Source organism: Podarcis melisellensis, assembly GCF_964234715.1.
Source record: "Podarcis melisellensis genome assembly, chromosome: 1".
In the NCBI taxonomy this organism is placed as follows: Eukaryota; Metazoa; Chordata; class Lepidosauria; order Squamata; family Lacertidae; genus Podarcis; species Podarcis melisellensis.
Window position 1 is genome coordinate 45,561,704 of NC_138528.1, and position 25,528 is coordinate 45,587,231.

At 40.7% G+C, this 25,528-nt stretch overlaps 1 protein-coding gene across 7 annotated transcripts in view; it reads right to left on the minus strand.

The window, feature by feature from the left end:
* The window catches only part of SIPA1L1 (signal induced proliferation associated 1 like 1), a 165,403-nt gene that overhangs the window by 33,296 nt on the left and 106,579 nt on the right, over positions 1-25,528 (minus strand). For all 7 annotated transcript variants that reach the window (XM_081889542.1, XM_081889541.1, XM_081889538.1 and 4 more), the window contains 9 exons: positions 20,630-22,434; positions 19,641-19,771; positions 17,968-18,156; positions 16,159-16,333; positions 12,281-12,384; positions 9,221-9,378; positions 7,644-8,217; positions 6,136-6,410; positions 3,116-3,397 (listed from right to left, as the gene is read on the minus strand). In XM_081889542.1, coding sequence (XP_081745668.1) covers positions 3,116-3,397; positions 6,136-6,410; positions 7,644-8,217; positions 9,221-9,378; positions 12,281-12,384; positions 16,159-16,333; positions 17,968-18,156; positions 19,641-19,771; positions 20,630-22,118 — 3,377 coding nt within the window. In that variant the 5' untranslated portion in view covers positions 22,119-22,434. The remainder of the gene's footprint in view (positions 1-3,115; positions 3,398-6,135; positions 6,411-7,643; positions 8,218-9,220; positions 9,379-12,280; positions 12,385-16,158; positions 16,334-17,967; positions 18,157-19,640; positions 19,772-20,629; positions 22,435-25,528) is intronic.

Genomic DNA, 25,528 nt, shown 5'->3' on the forward strand with positions numbered 1-25,528 from the left:
GGCTCTCTGCATATTCACTGAGGCATTAAAGGCATTTTCCAGGCTTCCCATTTGCAAAGTTTAATTTTTCAGACAAATAATATGCTTATACCAAGAATATTTTGTTCTGAAATTCATGGTGCGGTTTCGTAATGCTGTTCTTTGGCAGTTCTTCCGCCTGCGTTTCTTTTAAATATTTATTTTAGTTGTTGCTTCTGTGCCCTGAGGGCACCTGCTTTTTGCTCCCTGTATTTGCCTCAAAAATATGTTGCACATATTACAAAACGTCCCCTGCTGTGCCTTGTCCCTGAATTCTATAGTTATGAAATGGGTTAGGTAATGATATACGCAGCAGCAGAAAACTAAAAATGTAATTTGCAAGCTGCCTAAGGAGTGACAAGGGACACAGGTGGCGCTGTGGGTTAAAGCCTCAGCGCCTAGGACTTGCTGATCGAAAGGTCGGCGGTTCGAATCCCTGCTGCGGGGTGCGTTCCCGCTGCTCGGTCCCAGCGCCTGCCAACCTAGCAGTTCGAAAGCACCTCCGGGTGCAAGTAGATAAATAGGGACCGCTTACCAGCAGGAAGGTAAACGGCGTTTCCGTGTGCAGCTCTGGCTCGCCAGAGCAGCGATGTCACACTGGCCATGTGACCCGGAAGTGTCTCCGGACAGCGCTGGCCCCTGGCCTCTTAAGTGAGATGGGCGCACAACCCCAGAGTCTGTCAAGACTGGCCCGTATGGGCAGGGGTACCTTTACCTTTACCTTTAAGGAGTGACTGCCAATATAGTGCCTTCACAGCTCAATTAAACACAGGTTCACTTGGAAGCAAGCTCCGAGGGGTTCTACCCAAAGGTGGCTTTGTGCTCCTGGAAAGTGATTTTATTTTGCAAGGTGGAGAACCTGATTTCCAGTGATTCTTCCTCACCTACCACAGCTCTCTTTACTCCATACTCAAAAGAGTTCCAGAGGGTGCTTCACCCCTCAAGAATAGCTCTTCAGATGGCAAGGGAGCTGCCACACCTTGTGCTCTCTGTTACTGCAAATATACACTGGCTACAACCCACTGTCTTCAATAGGAGTTTTTTTCGAGCAAGTGTGTGGGGTTGCAAAACATGCGGCATAAAGTATTTTCCAATCTTTGTCCGCTTATCAGTTTCTATTTTTACTTATTTATTAAGTCTATATACCACCAAGCACAGAAAGCCTTATGGTATCAAAATACAAAAATACAAAGCAAAATAAGAAACAAAACAATAACAACACACAGACACAGTTTAGAAGATCGTAGGTGGTTTAACTAGCCAAAGGCCTGGGAAAAGAGGAAAGTTTTCGCCTTGTGCCTAAAGATATGTGATGAAGGCGTCGGGAGAGCCTCCCCGAGGAGAGCATTACACAGATGGGGAGCTACCTCAGAAGCCCATTCTTGTCAAAAGCAATAACCAAATTACAACTAACAAGAAGCTCCCAGCATTCCTAACACATTTGGAAGAAGTGGCCCTGTGGTTATACTGGATGAAGGGTGGAATATAAATAACAAAACAAAGAAATGAAACTGGCCCACCTGAACACAGCAGAAACCCAACATCAAGGGTGTTTACTGTGGAAAGTAATAGCTGACACTTTGAATTTCAGTGATTCTTTTCAGCTGTGAACTAGTTCATTGAGGGGAGAAGGGATGTAGGCAAAAGTACATTTCATGGCATCAACACTCTACGGTGCCCAGGACTTGCTGTGAGCAGAACATATGACAGCCAAGAGCACACAGGCTTGCTCTATCAATGTCAAATGAGCTTTAGTCAAAGCTTGGCTCTCCAGACAAAACTGGCTGTGCCACATGATAGCATGAAATGGCAGGAAGCATAGCTGGTATCAAGTGATCAAAAAAGGGGGGGGGGAAGGGCCAATTTACTTGGTCCTTTTGGTGTGCATGAGAGAGTGTAGAAATGGCGTATTTCAGATTACATTTGCTTTGCATTCCAGCAATGTTGGGAAAATCCCGAATGTACAAAAAAGGTTGGTGGTTTTTTACATGTAAAACTAATTGTGTATTGTAGAAACAACATCAGCCAGAGACTTCACATGTTCTCTTCAGAAGGAAGAGAATTCTGATAAGATCTAAAATTGCAACAACAGGTATTGGTACCCCAAGTAAATGGCATTAATAATAATAATAATAATAAATTTTATTTATATCCCGCCCTCCCCAGCCGAAGCCGGGCTCAGGGCGGCTAACAACACCAAAATAGTGCGACATTATAAAAACATTATAAAAATTAATTAATTAATTAAATTATTATAGCATTGCACTCTGCAATGCTATAATGACATTTTGCCTAAAAGCAGGCAAAGAATACCTGAGGAAAGAGAAGCACAATTATCTTGGAACTATTCCCCTTCTTTACTGACTACAGGCTTAGAGCTCATACGACCAATATAGTGAGGTCTTTCTTCCAACGGACTGTGTTATTCATATACTTTAAAGCTAGCCCTTCCACTTACCGAACCAATCTTCAACATGTGCTAATCCCCTAAAAAGTTCAAAATCCATTGATTTCAATGTGCAAAAAGAGGGTGGAAATAAAGTTTTAGAGTGCTGAGGCAATTTGCCAAACGTGAACACAAGCGGAAGGGCTAGACCTACAGGCGATTCTTTCATATTCCAATATGAACTGCTTTTGCCTTTCTTCCCTTAGAAGATGCGCTTTTCTTAATATAGATATAACAACACAGGCGTATGTGTTTTGCAGGTTCAGAGAGGAAAATATAATCAGGGATGTTTTTCTTTTAAAAAAAGAATTTTTTAAACAATAGAGAGACGTGAGTATATATGTGCATTTCTTCATACTCCAGTTACTGGAAAAGAAAGGTGGCATGACTAGAATTGGCACCTGAAGACTATGAGCTAATCCCCAAATGCTGTGAACTAGTTTAGTGTCATTTCTTTCAGATACCAAATACTTTCTGGAAGTGAATAAAACCATTTTGTTGAGGTGGGGGGTCAGATTTGATCTGGATAAGAAGCGGGGGAATTGGAATGTGAACTTGTGTGCCGGAGAGTTCTTACTGCTGTTGTTTCAAAAGTCTCAGAATGCTGCAACATACCTTGGAGGAAAGACAACACACAAATTAGTTATCTACCTTCTACTCTCCAGTGGCCGCCCGTCACTAGAAATACTGCGTGGAATATTGGCTGCTCGCTCTGGGGGAGGCATTTTCCCTTCACCTTTCCCTGAGGCAACCCTAGTGGTCGCGGGACTTTGCATCTGGGATGGCATTTGCTGCCCATGAGGCCCTTGTCCCTTGTTAGCATTTCTCTGCCATTTGTTGTTATTCCTGAACGGGAACTTGAACTCGTATGGAACGCCGCCGTCGTTCATTTTGTATTCCATCACCGGCATGCGATTAATTTCAGAAAAACTTCTGAAAGAGAAAGAAGAAAGCATAATGCAACTCTGAAATAAGGGAGAAAAGTACACTCGTTACCTTGGGAGTCGAGGGGAATCTGTTTCGGAAGTCCGTTCAACTTCCAAAATGTTCAGAAACCAAAGCGCGGCTTCTGATTAGCTGCAGGAAGCTCGGGCAGCCAATCAGAAGCCGCGAAAGCCCCGTCGGATGTTTGGCTTCCCAAAATAGTTCGCAAACTGAAACACTCACTTCTGGGTTTGCGGCGTTCGGGAGCCAAAACGTTCGAGAACTAAGCTGTTCGAAAACCAAGGTTTTTGCAATATACCCTTATATGACAGCAATTGTGATACCCCTACTCTTTTTTTTTTTTAAAAAAAAGATTTTTATTAAGTTTTCAAAAGTTGTAGAAAAACAAAACAAAACAATAATAAAAACAGACAAAAATAAAAGGCAAGTATAATTTCAATACCTTTTTTTCTTATAACTTACTTCCCCGACTTCCTCATACCTCCCCTCTCTGTATTCCAATTTCTAATTTATTAATTCAGCAAATCCTTTCCCTTGTTTTTCATTTAATTTTTAGCCTTTCTTTTCATTTTACTTATCCATTACCGCTGGAAACCACGTAATTTCTAAACCAACGTCATTCTAACATTCATTGTGATACCCCTACTCTTGAGTGCTAAATATGGCTCAGACTGGTTAGTTACACATTAATTCTATCCCTAATTTATAAGGCACTACTCAGACACAATCAAGTCATACTCAGACACAAGGAAATCAATTGACTTAAACTGACTAATGTTTCTGTATGTCTAACACTTGATATCTCCCATAGTCTCTGGAACAGAAGTCTGGTCATATCACCTGAACTTCCAAAAAAATCAAAATCAATTACAATCATAAAAACAGAAAGAAGACCGACTGAATTCAGTGGACTTACAGCAGAATAAATATGCTTAGGGTTACGCAGTAAAGTTTGGATTCAGAGATCCTGGAAATGGAACTCAGATCAATGGGGCTTACTCTCAGGAAACTGGGTATAGGATTGCAGCCTAAATGTTATTTTAAGAATTGCATTTAGGAAATAACTAAAAATATTGAACTTCAAAAATGACAGGGTTTTCTTGCCTTGCTGTTCTATTCTTTTACTTCAAGGCTATGCAAGTTTTATATTATTATGAACAGGTGGTTTTTGAAAAATATCTGAAAGCAACAATATGAATGATGGCTAATAACTTTTGACAAATTGTAAACATCAATTGCCCTAACTTTGAGCTGACTTATCTTAAAACATGCATTTAACACAGAACTAGCTGTTAGGAAAATGAGATAGCCTCCCACATAATATTTGTTCATTCTGCTCCAGGAGAAAGGTTCTATTCTTTCATACCCTGGCACTTGACTTTTGTACAGATAGGTGTGGGAAACCTGTTGATGACTGTTAATGGCTGTAAAGCCCTTGCTTTTTCCTGTAAAACCAACTGCAGTTGTTAACAGTTGTCAACAGGTTTACCGCAACTATCAGTCAATCACCCATTCCCAACCCTCCCCACCCTCTCACTATATATAAGGGTCTGGTGACTTCTGTTTCAATTTATCTGAAGAAGTGTGCATGCACATGAAAGCTCATACCAATAACAAACTTAGTTGGTCTCTACGGTGCTACTGGAAGGAATTTTTAAATTTTGTTTCGACTATGGTAGACCAACACGGCTACCTACCTGTAACTAGAACTTTTGTATACAGAGTTAAAGTACAAGGTGAAACTCATCTCAAGTTATTCTGAGGTCAGGCTGAAGGATCCAAATAATGAAAACAGGCAGCAGCTCCTTCAAAATAAGTATATATGTAGATCCCCAGCTTAAAGCGCAAATGGTGTTTTAGTTCAGTGAAGTGTTAAAATAGCTATATGACATTTAAAGATTTTGCAGTATCTCACATGCATTTATTTAAAAAGTGAGCATCACCAACATAATTGCAGCTATGAGATGCAGCTATTCAAAGGCTACATAATTATTAATTGACTAATGAGAATGTAAGCAAACACTAGCACTGGCAATCTGACTTGAGAATACTCAGCATCACCAATGCTTCCTTCAGAGACATTATACATGTAACACAATCCAGTGGGATGCTTTGACATATCAATGGCAATGCAGAAGCACTCCCATACTATAAGAATAAATAGGTCAAGGTAAAGGGACCCCTGACCATTAGGTCCAGTCGTGACCAACTCTGGGGTTGTGGCGCTCATCTCGCTTTAGTGGCCGAGGGAACCGGTGTACAGCTTCTAGATCATGTGGCCAGCATGAATAAGCCGCTTCTGGCAAACCAGAGCAGCACACAGAAACGCTGTTTGCCTTCCCGCCAGAGCGGTACCTATTTATCTACTTGCACTTTGACGTGCTTTCGAACTGCTAGGTTGGCAGGAGCAGGGACCGAGCAACGGGAGCTCACCCCATCGCGGGGATTCGAACCACTGACCTTCTGATCGGCAAGTCCTAGGCTCCGTGGTTTAACCCACAACGCCATCCGTGCCCCAAACATATTTATTTAAGAATAAATAGGTCCCCTTTAAAAACACAGTAACCAGCTATGACTCTACATCCACAGCCAAATTAATGTGAAATGGAACTCTTATTTTTATATAGATCAAGTTAGAACAAAAATTTTGCTTTATAAATTCAGAGAACACCCTGAAAAAGTGAGCAGCAGATATAACTCATTTATCCCCCCACAAATAAAAATACCTTCGTGGGGTACAATCCTCATGAGGTGGGATAATGACAACCTTCACAGTAACTGAAGTCCGCAGGAGATCAATCATTTGCTCATGGCTCAGAGTAGCTACAGCCACAGTGCAAATTTCCACTAATCTGCTGCCTTGTCGTAATCCTGCTTGCCAAGCATAGCCATAAGGTTCAACATCTGCCACAATTCCTTCATAGTTCACATGGAAACCAAGCTGGCCTAGTCCATTACGACGTAAAGTCATTTCCACTGACTCACAGCCCTTTGTCACAAGCTGAGAAGTGAAAAGAGATGGGAAGAGTTTAGTGCAATTAATTACATTCAGTGGGAGACAAATACATGAGGCAGGTTTTTTTTAAAAAAATGGTACATGAAGCAAGATGGGACAATGATATTCCTTATTTTGACAGCTACTGCTGTGTACAGTTTTCAGTGCAAGTTGGCTAGGTTACTACTGGATGAAAATCCAGGCACAGTCCGATTTTGTATAAATGACTGGCTTTAGAACTTTATGAAAATTATAGAAGCATTAAGGTAATGTAGCAATACATCTGAAAAATTCATGGGTGGGGTTATATACCAGTATTCATGGTTAGGCTGACAGAATGTTCCTTTATATTATTATATCCCTATTGATTTGATAAATTGGTAGTTCTTTGTAATTTAGTCATCTTATTTACTGGCATGCAGCTATCTACACAAAATGCAAACTTGATCTAATGGCTAAGTGATCCTGCTAATTATGAATATTTTTGAATGCAATAGACAAATGCAGCTTTTCTTCATGACATAGAGACTGCTATTTTCTGAATAAGAGAATAAAATGCAGTTGCTACTAGAATAGGTAGAAACTATAATATTAAGTCTTCTAGACACCACAGTTCAAGAAGGACACTGACAAACTGGAACGTGTCCAGAGGAGGGCAACCAAAATGGTCAAAGGCCTGGAAACGATGCCTTATGAGGAACGGCTAAGGGAGCTGGGCATGTTTAGCCTGGAGAAGAGGAGGTTAAGGGGTGATATGATAGCCATGTTCAAATATATAAAAGGATGTCACATACAGGAGGGAGAAAGGTTGTTTCCTGCTTGGCAGGGGGTTGGACTCGATGGCCCTTGTGGTCTCTTCCAACTCTATGATTCAATGATTAAGTCTTGAATAATATTTGATACATGTCAGGGACTGTGCTACGTGTTAATGCTTCCGTGGCAATACACTACCCAAAAGGTCTCAGTTAATGACTGAACAAGCAACGGGCAATAAGTAAGAAGGTATTCTTTGTCCTAGTCCGCTTGCAACTTTGGAGAACAGGGAGAAGAATTAGAAAATAATTTCCATTAATATTTTTGCACAATTACATCACAGGTTGAGGGACTGTTTCACTACCAAAATCTAAGAATGGATCCAAACCATGTTAATGTTTCCATCACAATTCTTTGAATTTACTCATGCCTGAAGACCAGATCTACATATTTAGAGAGGGAGACAGAGAGAGAACAAACTCTAACCTCTAGCCTTTTGACAATCTCTTTGATATCTTCAGGGTTTTTGAAACTCTCCACAGAAACACATTCACCCCTTTCATAGAAAATTTTGACACTTGTGTCTGTTGAAGTCCACCCTATGACATCTCTGCAGGAACAATTGAACACAACACTCTTTGTATCTTGTTCAATGATAACAACAAATTCATTAGAAATCCCCAGGAGACAGTCTATATCTACACCCTTGCTATAGTCTTTAGCACGGAGACTCCATATAACAGCACCAGAACTGTGGAGTTCTACTCCTGGATGAGGCTTGGACTTCTCCTTCTTCTTAGAGGCAAGTGAGATGAAGGGGAATTTGCCCGAAGGGTCAATGGGTGTGTTTGTGACATTCTTCTCTGCCAAATCTTTCAAGTATTCCTGACGGGTTCTGGTGGCCATGGCACGGAACTTCTCTGATTTATGAGCTGCATTCTCAGCATTGATCACTTTAGCAAGTAAGAAGTCCCTGAATACATTGGATTTGGGGAAGGTAATGCCTTTAGGGATTGGTGGTCCAAACGATGGCACATCTCTGGATCTCGTTGCAGCAACGCTACATAAAGGAAAAGGAAATGTGAGTTAAGGATGAGCTGAATCCACGGAACTCATCTTTCTATTCTGCCTTTGATTTCTTTGCTTTGATCTTTAGAAACGGCAAAATTTATGATCTACGACAGGGTAGCATGGCCTAGCAGTACAAACAAGAACAGAAAACAGTCACAGCCTCTTTTCTCCCAAATCAAAGACCTTGACCCCACTCAGCAATGAAATTGCTGGTTGGGGATTTATGAAACAGCAGTCTAGTGTTCCCTACTTCACATGGGAACCAATGCTTTAACAAACAAGCAACGGTACTACTTTACAGCAGAGCAGCTGTGTTAGCCTTCTGCAGCAAGAACAACCAAGAGGCTTGTGGCACCTTAAAGACTAAGACATTTACTGCCTGATACTTCATGGACAGCAGTCCTGAAAAGTATTTCTACTGAAATACCATGTCTTAGAATAGACTTCTCCAGTATTTTATTCCAAAGGGTAGTATGTTAAATTTGACTGAATTCATTTGTTCTTCTTGGATGTTCTCCAGAGGGAGCAATATATTGGTATCTTTCACAATCACATTCTCTGCTCCCTAGGTGTGAATTCCTAAGAAACTCCATGCATATAAACAATGTGAGAAAGCCACCATGAATCTGGCATACATGGTTTCCAGACTGCTTTTCAACTTGCCAGAATTTTATTATTTTATTTTCATACACGCTGAATTAACCCAGCCTAGGATTATCACCAGGTTAATATGAAGCCCACTTGGCCATTTTTGAAGCTTGGCCTCAATGCAAGGCAGCTAACTCTGGTTCTAAAGTATCCAATTAACTCGCATGCTCTTTCTTCTGTGGAAAAAAAGTAGAAATGTTAACTGGTTCTCAGCCTGCCAAGTACTTAATGTTAAACCCAAAAATAGTTTTCCTGAAAATTAACAGTAAAAAAGCATTGTAAAATAAAGCATAAAAAATTCCAAAATGTGGTTAGCCTCTGTGTGTCCACAAAGTAATAGGTACCTGTAACAGACATTGTCGGTGCATGGATTGTGCACACGGACAATGACAAAGACATGCTGGAAGTGAGAGCGAATATTCTTTGGGCTGAATGACTCTGCTCCAGGTTCTTGGAAAACGATGGTCACAATATCATTTCCAATATGTCGTTTTCTTAAGAGCTATGAGGGTAAAGACAAGAAACATAAGGTATTGGGGGGGGGGGAGTACCCGCTTATAGCATATTGTGCATTGTTCCTGTTAATTAATGTTTGCGAATCATGGAATATTTTAAATTATTTCATTCAATGCTTTATTCTGAGCAAGTAAATGAGAAATTGGCCAATATATGACATGCTGAAACTAACGACTAGCATCTTGCACCCCCTGTTTCCATAACAACAGCTACACATCTATTTTAATACCAAGAAATGTCTTCATAACAGACAGATTTTGAATGTCTCTAGAATCAAATTTATCGTAATATAACACTATGTTTGTCTACTTGCTACTTTCTTCCAACCATTATAAATTGTTCATAACCTAGACAATGTTCTTCTGCGCATTAAAACTGTGCTTTTGTATTTGATAGTGGCAGTGTTACCAAACAAATTATTGTTATGCTTTTTTGTCAACTTATTCTTTTTCTCCTGAAAAGAAGCCAGAAAGCTTCCTTTAAATTACAGCATAGCACTAACCATCTGTATGATAGAACTGACCATTTAAAATATAATGAGCTTAAAGTATGTTCATGAGCAGGCAGAATCAACTAAACCATGTTATTGTTCCTTGAATTCAATGTTAGCTCCTTGAATTAACCATTGTTTTGTGGCTTGTTTGTTTTTTGTTTAAATCAGATATAAATTCCAGCTATACATAGACTTCCGCAGCTCAGTTCAGTTTAAACAATGATTAGCAAAAATTTACAAAATGAAAATGATATCAAAGAGGCAATGTATGTGGTAAAGTATATAGTAATCACTCAAGAAAGAAACTAGACATTGCCTTTAAAGGTAAAGGTACCCCTGACCGTTAGCTCCAGTCGCGGACGACTCTGGGGTTGCATGCTCATCTCACTCTATAGGCTAAGAGAGCTGGCATTTCCACAGACAGGTTCCGGGTCATGTGGCCAGCATGACTAAGTAGCTTCTGGCGAACCAGAGCAGCACACGGAAATGTTGTTTACCTCCCCGTCGGAGTGGTACCTATTTATCTACTTGCACTTCGTGCTTTCGAACTGCTAGGTGGGCAGGATCTGGGACCGAGCAACAGGAGCTCACCCCATAGCAGGGATTCGAACTGCTGACCTTCCAATTGGCAAGTCCGAGACCACAGCGCCATCGGGACGCAGGTGGCGCTGTGGGTTAAAGCCTCAGCGCCTAGGACTTGCCGATCGAAAGGTCGGCGGTTCGAATCCCTGCGGCGGGGTGCGCACCCGCTGCTCGGTCCCAGCGCCTGCCAACCTAGCAGTTCGAAAGCACCTCCGGGTGCAAGTAGATAAATAGGGACCGCTTACCAGCGGGAAGGTAAACGGCGTTTCCATGTGCGGCTCTGGCTCGCCAGAGCAGCGATGTCACGCTGGCCACGTGACCCGGAAGTGTCTCCGGACAGCGCTGGCCCCTGGCCTCTTAAGTGAGATGGGCGCACAACCCCAGAGTCTGTCAAGACTGGCCCGTACGGGCAGGGGTACCTTTACTTTACCTTTTAGACCACAGCGCCACCTGCGTCCCCTGGACATTGCTTTTATGAATGTAGAAAAGTGCCATGGGACACATGGGGTAGATCCAAGTGTGCCCTTCTTCTAGCACATGGGGATGCAAACTGTATGCCAAGGGCCACATGTGAATGGCAAGGAGGGCAGAGTGGTGGCAGCAGGAAAAAGAGAGGATAGCCCATGTACCTTTGGTTTTGGTATTGCCCACGCACTGGCTTTGCCCCTAACTCCCACTGGTATGCAGTCCTTGGCAGAAAAAAGGTTCCCCACCCTTGCACTTGCACACAATTTCTTCCACTCATGAAAGGGCTGCTTCCTACCCCAAACTTATGTAAATTCTTCAGTTTGCATATGCTCTTGTACAAGACTTATACCACACTATCATAGCGCTACTCCAAGCTGAATGTATCAACTAGGCTGAAGTTTAAGTTTAGTCACTGGCTCTAAGCAGTAAAAACACAAGATTCCCCCAAGGCTGTCTTGGGGGTTTCATTTTTTTGAGTGCAATAGTTGAAAAAGGCAAGGTGGGGAGACAACCCTTCTGTACCCCAGACTGCCATCTCTCTCTCTGACTCTATCACAGCTCTCATGTGAAAGCAAATGATCTGGAAAAAGCTATGCTGATCAGATTTACTACTTAACTCACATTTCCTAAAGAGAAACAAACTTTAAATCAGCCTCAGATTTGTTCATTCCCAAAATCTTAAGCCATCACTAGCCAACTTGTCTACTGAAATATAACTTCTTGCAGCTACTTGGAAGTTTTCTTTATTACGCCAAAACCATTTTTTAAACAGCTCAAACATCTTGGAGGATGTTAATGAAACAATGCAAATGGGTGGCAAAAGCATTATCACTCAATGAGCAATGTCATTTCAGAGCATTCCAAACCTACTCAGATGCAAGACTGCAGCAAGTAGCAAAGTTTTTTCTTGTTGCTAGGAATACTATAGCTGTAATACTATACACTCAAATACTATAGCTGTAAGTTGTATATAGACTTATGCTGTGGTGTCATACCTCATGAAATTTCTTCTGCAATGAACCAAATTCTCCAGTTAGTGTAAACTTTGGCTTGTTCAAACAGGACAGAATTCAACAGAGGTTTATGACTATGACTCGTTCACAAAGCAGTCTAAAGAAAACCTAGCTCCTCCTAATTCAGATACAATGGTACATTTCTGTTAGTTTAAAACAGGAAACAAATGCCTCTAATCTCTTATTCATGGCTGCACTAGGGTGGATAGGGGAGGGGAAATCATGTCTGTCAAAAGCTTTCTTCCGCTTATTCACCCAGTGCTAAATAATGCTTTAGTGTTACATCTGTAATGGACCCACAGAATTCTTTACACAGTGAAAATGAATCCTACCTGTTGCTTGTTGTTAGGTGTGTAGGGCAGCATGGTGGAAACATGGAACATGATTTCATAGTCCTTGTACGTTGTATAAAGAGAGTGGGTGCCAGTAGAATCAGCTAAGATTCAAATAACAAAAGACATCCAACTTACTATTTTAAAATACTTTTACATAAGCTGCAAAACTGCATGATGTTGTAAGCATCAGCTATGGGAACAATCGTGCAATAGCATCAAGAACAACATGAAAAATACAAACAAAATCTGAAAGGGAGGTAGTACCTAATAGAGATGGAATAATTTATCACCGTTGGCCGCTTCTACTTTTTCATTTGCCCCCACTCTTAATTTCAGCATCAGTTTATGATTTTTTTTAAAAAGGAAGACCACACAAAAATTCACAGGCATTTTACTGCACATTTCTCCTGAAGTACATGACTGAATGCCTTTTCCCCAACATACACATTTTACAAGAAATGTTCCCTAATATAATGCATTATGTATGATATTTACAATCCCCTCTACCCAAAGAATACATATGATAAGTAATTTAACTCGTTATAGAGCTCTTTGATCTAGGAAAACTATGATTACAATTTAATTTTTTAAATATTTGAACAATAAATTTATATTTTAATACAGGCCCGCACAATTTGTGACCTACCAAGCTACACCAACTACATAAAAGGTAAAGGTAAAGGGACCCCTGACCATTAGGTCCAGTCATGACCGACTCTGGGGTTGCGGCGCTCATCTCGCTTTATTGGCCGAGGGAGCCGGCGTTTGTCCACAGACAGCTTCTGGGCCCTGTGGCCAGCATGACTAAGCCGCTTCTGGTGAACCAGAGCAGCGCACGGAAACGCCATTTACCTTTCCGCCACAGCAGTACATATTTATCTACTTGCACTTTGATGTGCTTTCGAACTGCTAGGTTGGCAGGAGCAGGGACTGAGCAACGGGAGCTCACCCCGTCGCGGGGATTCGAACCACCAACTTTCTGATCAGCAAGTCCTAGGCTCTGTGGTTTAACCCACAGCGCCACCCACGTCCCATTACATACAGTGTGCCAAATGCTTAAAGTTCTGCAATTCTGCAGTCATGGGGGGGGGACCAGGAGGATTATTAAGCCTTTTAAAACTGCTGTTAAAGGGTTATCTATGATGGGTCACAAGTTGTACAGGGCTCTTTTAATCGCCTATCTGGGCCCTAGTACTACTCTCAATATGGCTCCCAAGACTACATTTTAAAATCAGAACCAGCATTGGTCTCTGCAGGGGTGATCTCTCGTTTAATGAAAGTCTATCTGCATTGTGCCCTCATCCCAATTAGATGTGTTGCTCATCTTGTTTGCCTGCCTGGTAGAAGGAAAACATCAAAACCAATGCCTAAAATGTGAGAAACAGATGGGGAAGGATGGCAGCATATTTCACACAGCAGCAAGTATTTGGAAAAAGGTTCTTCTTGAACATAAATACAGCCTTCTCATGATGACCAAGCTTCTGAAAGTTTTAAAAGTCCAGAACAGTAACAACTTTTAGTTTAACGATCCATTTCACTTCATAAATGATTATAATCATAGCTCTGGTGTGCAGAGAAACTTTTGAGAACTGATCTAAATGGAGCAGTGAACTAAAACACAGGGGAAAATAAAATTCAAGCAACCGAGTCTTCAAATGGCTCCAGGCCATTTGCTGCTTAAGTAACGAGACCTGAACTAGCAGATTACTACAAGCAAGGCAACAAGTGCTTATCATAAAACACTCGTGTCTTGGGAATCATGTAAGTAACCACAGTCCTCCTCAACCATGAGTGAGGTTATATCTGAAGTCAACATCATTGACTTAAAGCAAAAGAAAAAGTCTACTGTGTGAAAAACATAGGAGAAACAAACATTAGGCCTATAAAGATTTGGGATGGGGGATGCAATCCCCTTTCGAGATGGAGAAATTCTTCAAGCTGAAAGCAGAAAATTGTAAGTACACAGTTGCTCAATATGATCATTTTCTAATGATGCACAAAGTAGGCATAAATTTTTGGTCTGAAACGTTTCCTTAAGGCATTCGTATACTTGAATATTTCAACTCTGGTCGTTTTTCAGGTCTAGGATTTAACACTAGATTGTTAAATACCTGAAAATAAAAGGGAAGCGTGGTAAATAATCATTGTCAGCTCCTTGGGGAAGGGACCTGCTTTTTGTTTGTTCTGCTTGTTATTCTAAAGTGCCAAGTACATCAATAAGACACTATGTATTGATTGAAGCTCAGGTGCTTTGCACGCAGAAACCCCAAGATTCAGTCCTTGTTATAGCCAGTTAAGGATCACAGGTAGCAGGGGGCTGGGAAAGATCTCAACATGATTTACTCTTGAAGATTCCTTTTTGTTTAAGGGGAGAGGGCAGGAGCATTAAAAATAAAAATAAATCAAAAGTAGCATGCATCCCATCAGCTGCTTTTGAAAATTAGGTTGCATTCCTACCTACACTTACTTAAGACATGAACACGACTGATCTCAATGGGACTTCCTTCAGAGTAAAAGAGCATATGGTTGTTTCGTCAGTTTGAAAACCAGCATGTAAATAATCTAAATAATAAACACATTTTGTAGCTGTTCTAAGCAATATGTAGCACCTATCAAATCATGTTATAGACCTGCTGCTTGTAAATAGCTATTCAATTTTGGGTCACGTCATGCAAAAACTAAGGGACTCAGGGCTCATTAAACAGAAAAGGTTTATGCTGATAATAAATTTAAGCAAAGTGAGCAGAGCGTCAACAACATTAGCTGCATTTTAGCACAGTTCAACTTTAAAGAAAAGACCAGGGTAGGTGGGTAAGCAGTGCTTCAACACTTGCTAGAAGAACCAGCATTATTTCCCCCTCTTCTCCCTTAAATATTTTCCTGCATAAGACCCCTCACATTACAGGTAAATTACATGGCAATGACTAGGTAGAAATAGGGAAAGGTCATTTAAATTCAAAAGAAATAAAGTAATTTCAGTTTTGTACTACAGATTTTGACATTTATTGGCGTTTCTAAATATATCTAACTGGCTTTAAAATATTCTAGGTTATTTCATGTTTTAATCGTTTCCTTCTCTGCTGCCTATAGTCAAAACATCAGTAACAGCAGAAACCATGGCAACAGAAAATTCACTGCACTGTTTGCGAACGCTTTTCTACTTTCATGACGCATTCTTTACTTTAATTTCCTATACCGCAAGTGAGATAACCATGGACCTCAATACGCACGGTTCAATCTAAATACCACATAATGAAAGCTCACAGCTATAGGTGTGTGTATTTCACAGGGAGGACTACACACTGAGGAGGTGTTTACAGGAGTAATTTTGCTGATTTCTCCCCTTCCCTTAAAAAACATGCGTTTTGTTTCAAGATCTTGGCAAAAAGTCACCTCTTTACTTCATTTTAGCCATGAAATTTATAAACCAAGCCAGGAACTATGTTTTAATGCACTCAACTGAGGGGAAACTATGTAGAGATTAAGAAGAAAGAAGGTAATTTATGCTGAAAGCTCTTTGGGACAGGAACTTGTCTTTTGATTAGGTTGTTTTGTGAAATGCTATGTACACTGATGGAAACAAACAAGCAAAATTAAATTTCAGGACTAATAAGAGAAGATGCCATAAAGATACACTATCAATCTGAGGGACTGTATAAATCAACCAAATTCTCAGAACAAGTACTTCTGTAACAAATATGAGCTGCAGCTGCAGTGTTGTAATGAGAAGGTTTCTGAGAAGTTCACACTGAAATGATAAGAGAGAGTGGCGGCTTGCCACTCTCCACTTCCTCAATAGGTCCACTGTCAAAATCTATTTGCTGACCATGGCTGTAACTATGTCTTATTAATCTGCATAAGAGAGGGTCCCTTACTCTTTGTGTCTAGTTGAGCACGGTACTTTTCAAATCCCTTGAGCCGAACCCGTTCTCCCAGTAACTGAAGAAACTCTTCAAAGGCCGGGCCTGCTGATTCATTGTTGTACATTTCCTCTTCTGTGCTTTGTCCAGACTTGCAGTACATGATCCCCACTTTCAGTTGATAGCTTAGCTGTAAACACAAACAGAAACTCAAGTTTTGCATTCTCATCAGCTTATGTAGCATCTATGCTGCATTAAAAGACTAACATAGAGAGTCCTTCCAAAAGTCATCAATGACTTCTTCCTCTTCCCCTTCAACAATGAGAAAACTATGACTAATAAATGTAGGCACATTAAATCTGTGTATTTCAAATCACTCTGCAAAGGACATTGGTTGCTATTTGCATTTCCAACTCAAGATTTCCCCCAAAGGATGCAAAACAGAAAGAGAAAGAAAGAAAAATATAGTTTCTAAACTGTAGACTTCAGGTTTGTAGATACAAACTTAAAAACTTCAGCGTAATGTTTCTATGCCATTGAGTTTTGACTTGAATGCAGCACTATTATCTTTGTATTGGGAGATGATTTGAATTTAAATGCGTAGTTTAGTCTATGAAAATAATCAAGTCAATGGAATACTGAGAACGTAAGTGTGGCTGGATCAACTTTAAGTCCCATCTACTTCAAAATTCTGTTCTTACATAGCCAACCAAATGCTTATGGGAAGCCTGCAAGCAGGACACGAAATCTCGCCATTTGTGATTTTCAGCAACTAATATTGAGACGCATATTGCCTCTGACAGTAGAGGTAGAACACATCAGTGGCTATTAGACACAATGGCTAGCCACATCCTCCATGAATCTGTCTAAATCGCTTTTAAAACCATCCAAGTTGGGGGCAATCTCATGGGAGCAAATTCTGTAGATTTCAATATGCACCTAGTGAAGTTTTTAAGCGGGTTTTCGTGTTCTATTGTGGATTATATATTAATTTGGTTGTTATGTTATCTTATGTTGTACTCCATCCTGGTATCAGTATTGATGAAGGGCAGGCTATAAATATTTCCAATCAATAATAAAATAAATAAACAACTGATAGCTGCTGAGAGGTTCTGGAGACTAAACAGTGTCTCACTGCCCCATTCATCTCCTAGCATATGCCATTCAAGAGAGTAATGAAGCCACTTTCAGTTCCGAACGAGGCTAGAAAACCAAGTTGGAACAGATCCAAACAATGAATTGAATACTTTGGTTTTGGACACCACCAACTAAACAGCTTCATTAAATACAAGCTAGTGTATTTCTGTTAAGTTAAGTTAATTACTTAATTTCTGTCAAGTTAATTTCTGTTAAGTTATTTCTGTTATGAAATTCTAGATATAAAAAAGCAGTATTGAAGAGTCTTCAGATATTAAAAAGTAAGGTCTAATACCATAAGAGGTTTAAGTTGTTAGTTAGAATGTATGATGATAGTGCCTAATATGTCATGGATGACATAAGCAGCTGAAATAAGGCATAATTCTTGTATCAGTGTCTTACACACTGTCTTCCATTATACCATGCAGAAAGAAATTAAACATGCTAGGTTATAATATTCTGCTTTAAGCAGTACACATTTCAGAATTTTTGAGTTTGCCTAATTCACTTTTTTTTGGCAGCAAACTCTAAGTCCTGAGATTTCAGGCAAACTCTTTATTCTGTAGCATTGGATAGACTTGGTAGATTTATTTAGAGTTTCCAGACATGGCGGGGGGAAAAGATATCTAGATCTGGTACCGTAATGCTGGCCTAGTAAAGGATTAAAGTTTGCTCTTTTGAACTTACCCCTTGTTCATCAAGTTTCATAAGTTGTTCTGTGACTTTAGGAGTGTTGAAGGCCAACCTGAGACAATGTATATTCAGTTCAGGAACCACGTGCTCAAGGACCTCTTTTAAGGGCAACCCTCTAGCTGTACAGTGCTTTGCAGTTGAAGGTATAGCATCTTCCAAGACAGAACCTCTTAGGGTTGTAAGCTGTGAAACCAAAGTTATTTCCTTAGATATATGAAGGGAAGGTGGAGGTAGGCTAGTAACCCAAAGAACTAAGGATTCCTGGGTGCTGTGCTTCAAATGTTACAAGAAAGAAATTCCAATATGTAAATTATACTAAGTTGTGCATGTCTGCATCATTGTTTTGTTTAGTACCAATATCTGAAGAACTTACACAAGCTCAATTTGAATGATTCCTTAAATGGAAAAGCAGGCATTGTGCTCCTAGAAGATGAGGAATTTTCCTCTTGATATGTTATCCAGAAATATGGAAAACAGATGGACAAGCTACTCATGCATTCCCTTTTTGCTTCTTCCCAGGAATGTGTAAAATGGTTTTGTTTCATTAAGTCAAGCACCTCTGTGCTACTGTTAACGCAGAAGTAAAACAAGAACAATGCTCCCCACCTGCCCAAACTCAACATTTGGACTAGTTAATTTATTGTTATTAGTACTATTATTATTATTATAGCATATTTATTTATACCCTGTCTTTCCCCCCAACAGGGAGTCAAGGCAGTTTCTGTCTATATGATAGAAACCCCACTGTACATATTTCTTTTTACCTGGGTTTATGTTAAAGGCTGTCCATAAACTAGCATGTTCTCTTGATTTACACCTAGTTGAATTTTTTAAAACAGGGAGGTTTCTTTGTAAAATTAAAGCAGGAAAATGTAAAAATTAATCCAAGTACCAGGAACAGAAGATGTGCATATGATTTAAGCAGACATAGGCTGTGTTCAACAAGCCATGTGTCATCTCACAGAACAAATAAGCAACAAATTGTTTCTCCAAAGCTTGGTTCACAACACTTACATGCCACTTGAGTAACAAAACCTCAAAGCGGTTTACAAAAAGTTAGTGTTTTGGCTTATTCTTTAAATATGCCACGCGTTTGCTAAACAAACTGCGGCTTAGGTATGTGTGAACCAGGCCTGGTTATTAGTGAGTGGTAACTTTTCATCAGCCCCAGTCTGCATGGTCAATAGTCAAGGGTGTTGGGATTTGTAGTCAAGAACACCTGGAGATCAAGTTACCTTCTGATATAAAATATTATATACTCAAGAGCACTTTACAACATTGCAAAAAATGGCAATTAAAAATAGATACCCAGATCTAAAACAACCCAGTGTAGAATCATAGAGGTGGGAGGATTTCTGAGAGTCATCCAATCCTATCCCCTGCAACGCACAAATCACACCTAAAGAATCCCTGACAGATGGCCATCTAATCTCTACTTAAAAACCTCCAATGAAGGTGACTCCACCTTCTGAGGTAGTCCATTCCACTTTTGAGCAGCTCTTTCTGTCATCTTATATATTTTCTGATTTAAAGGATCTGTACATTTTAGACCACAGGCAAAACATGAAAATAACCCTTATACAACTCACATTTGCAGTCAATCTTAAGAGTATATAGAAAATACATTTTTGCATTTCTTATTCTTATACTTTCCATATATTGTTTACCTCACTAGTTCTGAAAATGATGCGGTAATTGTATTGCGATCCATTTTCTTTTATTTCTTCAGGTTTTTCTCTTCTGATGCTGACAGCTACGGGACCAAGGTTCTCATCTGCCCCAAAGTAGTTCCAGTGTTCTTGTGCATTTAAAAAAAGGGGTGCGGGAGGAGAAAAAATTATTTTCCATCTCAGAAAAAAAGGGTTCTGTATGTTACATTTCCATAGTAAGTAAAGGATTAAGGACAGTTTTGTTCTATATGTGAGCAAGTTTCAAACATCCATGGGCACATGCTCCCATGGGCAAATGTAGCATGCACATACAGCTGGGAACCAATCCTAAAGATTTTGGTGATACTCATTTTAACCACTGTGATAACAGAAACTGCTACCAGTTGTAGCTATGAACATCTGGTTCACATGCTCAGTGTAATATTTGAACGTTGTAAAGCACAAAACCATCTTCCAGGCATAGCAGACATTTTCCCAACCTACAGGCTGAGGTCCATTTTCTGTATTAAAGGCACAGTAGAATTATGTTAATTATACTCCCCTTTCTAGAACAGTAAGAAGAATTGTGTCAACTGGAGATTTGGAAAAACCTTTTAGTACAATGAAATATAATAGAGAAACCTCCATTTGACCATTTTAATAAATGTTTTACAATGCTATAGGTGCCAGAACATTCTCACAGTCCCTGTTAAACAAGTTTTAATTACATTTCCATTTCCAAAATATTTTTAAAACCTCTGCATCTTTCTGTAGATTGTACCTTTCGATTTGGTCTCGTGCCATGTACATGTTAGAAAACTGCCTAAACTATAAAGTCTAAAAAAAATCCCTGTCATATTATTAAAAAGCAAATTGCAAAATGTAAGTGTTTGTATGAATTATGCCTAGAATGATCAAGGAACATTCTGTGCGCCAGGCAGTACTTGGAGAACACTTTGTAAAATAGCAAAGAATAATGCTGTTCAAGGTATTAAATGACTGCTCACCTTTCTGATAGAAGAATTTACGATAATAATATGCACCAAGATCCACGTGTTCAACGATGTATCTTTTCCCTCTGTCCAAGTGCAACACCAGGTTTTCCTTGGGTACTTCAAGAACAGCCACTCCTGCATTTGTGCAATGAGAGCTAAGAGTGGACTCAAAAGAGGCACTTTCACAGCCACTGAAGGATCCAGAGTTAGATTTTGTGAGACTGATCTTTCTTTCTCCTTCCCCACCAATCTCATTACGAAAATAAGGACAACTCATAACAAGGTCATTGCTTTTATCGTCTCCCTGGTCCATATTGAGACTTCCTTTGGAATTCAGGTCTTCTGTACTGCCCATTGGGGAATTGAAACTTGCGGAATGGGACAATGGTCCAGAAGCTAATGACGCAACTGCTGCAGCAGAAGCTCCAGTCGTTGTATTCCTTCGTTTGATCACATTGTGCCGGTTAACTGCCACTTCATTTAAATCAAATAATATGCTCTGGCAATCGTAATGGGCAAAACACTTTGGACAAGTCCAAGGCCTGACACTGTCTTCTGATCTGCTGTCCTCAAGATCTGAGGACTTCCCGAGATCCCCTTCAGCTTTGGCATTACGCAGCTTTCGAAAAATGGAAGAATCTCCCGTCTCTGATTTTGAACGCCTCTTCAGTGGCTTCTCCCTTTCTTTAAATAGTCGAAGGTTCTCCCTCTGAGTTATGGGTCCATCTATCACATCCAAGGAAAATCCTGAGCCCTTACTTCCACTAGCTATAAGGAGTTCACAGAATTTGCTGGTGCCTGGACCTCTCTGGTCAGACTTTTCATCTTTATAACTTTTCAACAGGTCAAAAAAACCTTCCCCTGAAGTACCCTGCTTATCTATTGATGAAGTGCTGCCATATTCCCTGTGCAGTGATGGTCCAGATTTATAACTGGGCGAGATACATTCATCATAGCTATCTACATCAAGCTCACTTAGGGTAATGTCACTATTACTTCGCTGTCTTATTCTGCGAAGAGCTTTTCTTGGGGAACTGTGGTATCCATCAGGAGTGAGAAACCTAGAATCTAGGTTCTCAGACTGCCTTGTTTTGCTCTTAAGTGTGTTTTGGATACTCTTTAACATGACAGAGTCACTAGAATTCAAGTTAATAGAGCTCCCCTGGCTCCCGGGACTGCTTTTTGAAGACATACTATCAAGGCAGCTTGATGTATCCATTTCTTGACTTGATCTACTATTTTCTTTGACATTTTCCTTCCTTGGGGGCCAGTCAGCAATCCTGGCCCTAACCCCCATTTTAGGTACTCCAGGAGTAGATGTAAGGTGATGAGACCCTTCATTGCGTGGAGGGCCTACTGGAGCCATCACTGAAGATCCCAAGCTACCATTCTGTGACCTGAAGCGTCTCATATAAAAGTCATCTGAGTGGACTTTAGGGGTTCCATCTGACACTCCGGTGGCAACAGCCCTTTCAGTCTGGGACCGCTTCAAACTGGTCATTATTGGAAAACGTGTTTATCCTTAGTAAGCTCCAAAAGAAAACACAGCCATCTCTGCCTTTCACATTTATAATTCTCTTCCGGAGAAGGTTATCCAGAAAACACAAAGGTTGCATGAGATCCCAGTTATGATCATGTAATATAATGGCAAATGTTCTACAGATGCAGCTTTTCTACGAACGACTGTTGTTCAATCACTTTTGACTTCTTAGAAGTCTTAATCCATCCATTTCAAAAAGTAGTCATCCTTCCATACGTCAAAAAATAATAATCTTCGTTTGAAGAATGAACTTTCAACTGGTAAACTTGCTTTAATCCTAGAGCAAATAAAGAAGAGAAAGTGATTAGCCAGCACATTCACAGTTACATAAAGCAGAAAATTGAAAGCTTCAATACAGTAGTTGCTTTCTCAGTACATTTCACCAGAAAGATCAGCGATTGAGACCTAACATACTGTATTTAACAGCTTTGAATGCAGAATGATGTAAGTTACTTTTCAATATATACAACAGACTTCTCTCTAGATCAACAAACTATAGGAAAGCTATTACCATCTATAAATATGGAGAAAGAACAGATGTGCTGCTCAGTTAGGAGATACTGAGTTGGATCCAAACTGTTGTTCTGCCAGTGGAAAGCACTTTCGGTTCTGTACTATGGGTCTCTCCACCCCCTATTTTTGGCAATTGCTCCTTCTCCCTTCTCATGTCACTCTGTTCCAGAGGGTCCTCCAACCCCCAACAGAAGATTTTGGGGGGCACAGGAGACTGCAGAGGAAAGGAGGAAGCATGAAAGCTCCATTTTGTAAACATTTATGGAATGGGACTTAGGATTCAAGCCATTCTTAGCAGATTGTCTATTGATTACATGTATGATTTAGGAAGACCAGGTGTAAATTATGAGTTTTTGTATGGAGTAGTCAGGATTGATTTGGAGATGACTGCTGAACCAGGCTACTACTGCTGGTTAATATCCCAAGGACAGACCTGAGAAGCAATTCTTTTCATCTATTTATTAGTTGCTATCATTATTATGACTATTATTATTATTAACTGCTTGGTTTTCTACTCAAAATTCAGAAGACACCTTAAAAAAGACGTATCTTGAAGCTCAGCAGTAGCAGCAAAGTGAAATGAAAGTCAGTTACAATATTTCAGGAAAAAGCTCTTCATAAATTGCATGAAAGCAGTTTTTGAAATGTACCGTATTTTTCGCCCTATAGGGCGCACCGGCCCATAGGGCGCACCTAGGGGTTTTTTTGGGGGGGGGGAATAAAGGGGGAAAAAATTTCCCCGGCATGGGGCTGGGGCAGGGGAAGCCCGACCCCAGCCCCCAGAACAGGCTGCTATCCGCAAGCCTTGGGAGCCCGGCAGGAACTCCCAAGGCTTGCGGATAGCTTCCTGAAAGCCTGCATTCGCCCCATAAGATGCACACACATTTCCCCTTCATTTTTGGAGGGGAAAAAGTGCGTCCTATGGGGCGAAAAATACGGTAAATGACCACCCAAGACTGGGATCAAAATGTGTGAGGGTTTAACCCTCCTCTGATCACAGCCCCAATGAAAATGTCCCTCCTCCCCAAACAAAAGAAAAGCTAAAAATACCTTGAGTGATTTTTTTGGGGGGGGGGGGTAACAGTGGATAGGAAGAGTTGAAGAGTTAATCCCCCCATGTGCATGGACCTGATCCTGTTCACTTGGCTCAACTTGTGGCAGCTATCTACATTTCAAAAACTACTCATCAATTATTTTCACACAATTAATGTAGCAAAGCTGATGTGACTACCGAGAAGATGGTGCTGCAAATCACCAATCTCACTTCCAAAACTAGGACTAACTCTGGGTTTTCTGAAGCCCTTGGCAAGATGATTTGGGTGGGCTCTCCTCTCCAGTGACACCCGTCTTTGGTGTTGCCACTGCCTGTGGCATTGGCTCATTTGCCTCCCTGCTGTTCTTTCACTCACCAAGAGGGTGAAGAAGTGAATAGGTAGTGGAGAGAGGCAGCAGCAGTTTGGGAGGGGTCTTTGTGAGTGGCTCTCCTCCTGACGTGCTGGGGTTGCAACTACCACTAAATGATTCCGACCCCTGACTGAAAATGAGGCAACATGAGGCAGATATTCCTCTGCCAAGCTCAGAGAATAAGAAGAAGGAAGGGCCAAGTCATCTTCCACACTCCTGACGAGTGTCCCTATGTGGAGCTGACTAACCAGGAGGTAGGTTACCCTGGGGGAATAGTGTGCTGGGTAAGATGCCCCTCCAAGCAGGCTAGGTGTCCTGCCCTGGCAGTGCCAATCTCATTAGAGATGGCTTAGATCACCCCTTCCCCCCAGATCATCAAAAAGAGACCCCTCCTTGAAAGCAGGAGCCACAAGTACTAGGTCCATACAATTCTGAAAAAAACCAGAGTAGGGGAATAAAAAAAGGGAGAACACTGAGTGAGTTCCTGGAGTTTGCTTCTGATCAAATTTCAAAGGTGGCCAATGAAGAATAAAGCCCAAGTCAACCTTCAGGACGATGACTAGGAAGTCTTCCCAAAGCATTTCTCCTTGTAAACCTTGGCATAGGTTATTGTTCAGAGATGACTCAAGACATTTTGCTGATGGCAGAATATCCAAATGTCACCTTCATGGTGCCAAATATATAATAATAAACTGATAGTTAACAGTAGATTTCCAAATCAGGCTTGCTCAGCCTATTACAAAGCTGGTCTTACTAGTTTCATGTTCCCAAACTTATTTTCCTCTCCCATCCCTTCTACCCACCATCCCAAATCTTATTCTCATCCTCAAATTGGAACTCTGTTTGCATAAGCAAGCTCTTACTGCTAATGGCGGGCAGTGCAAGAACCGTCACAGAGAAGTTTTAAGCTGGAGCCATAGAGCAGCCCCCTGATAACTGCTTGGCTGGATACAGCCTGCCAACCATTTATTGCTGCTCCCCTGTTTCTGCTATTCTAAGCAAACAGAAGTAGTTTTGTAAGACCTTAGTAGCCCACAATACATGGTTAGTGGGCTGTATCTGGCGTGATGGTTCACAAATTATCCAAGTCATCAATTTGCTTAGCACCAGTGGGACTCCAGACAGCCATGTGGCACTCTGGTGTGAGAAAAAGTATTGCTCAGAACAATTTATCGCAGCATTTCCTCCACAAGCGGCTATAAAAATACAAATGGAGTTTTGCATCTGCAACTGAGTCTTCAACTTCCTTTCTAGCACAGTCCCTTGCACCTTCTGAAAAATGGCTTCTGAAGGTCATGGAACCTTCTGGAACAGCATGGGATGCAGTTCTGGGATCACAACTGGGGTGAAAAATCAGAGGTTCCACAGAAGCGTTTTCTGGCCCAAAAGCCCTCGATTATGAAAGCTGCCCAAACAAAACGCAAAAAGCAAATGAAAACATTTTGAAGCATTTC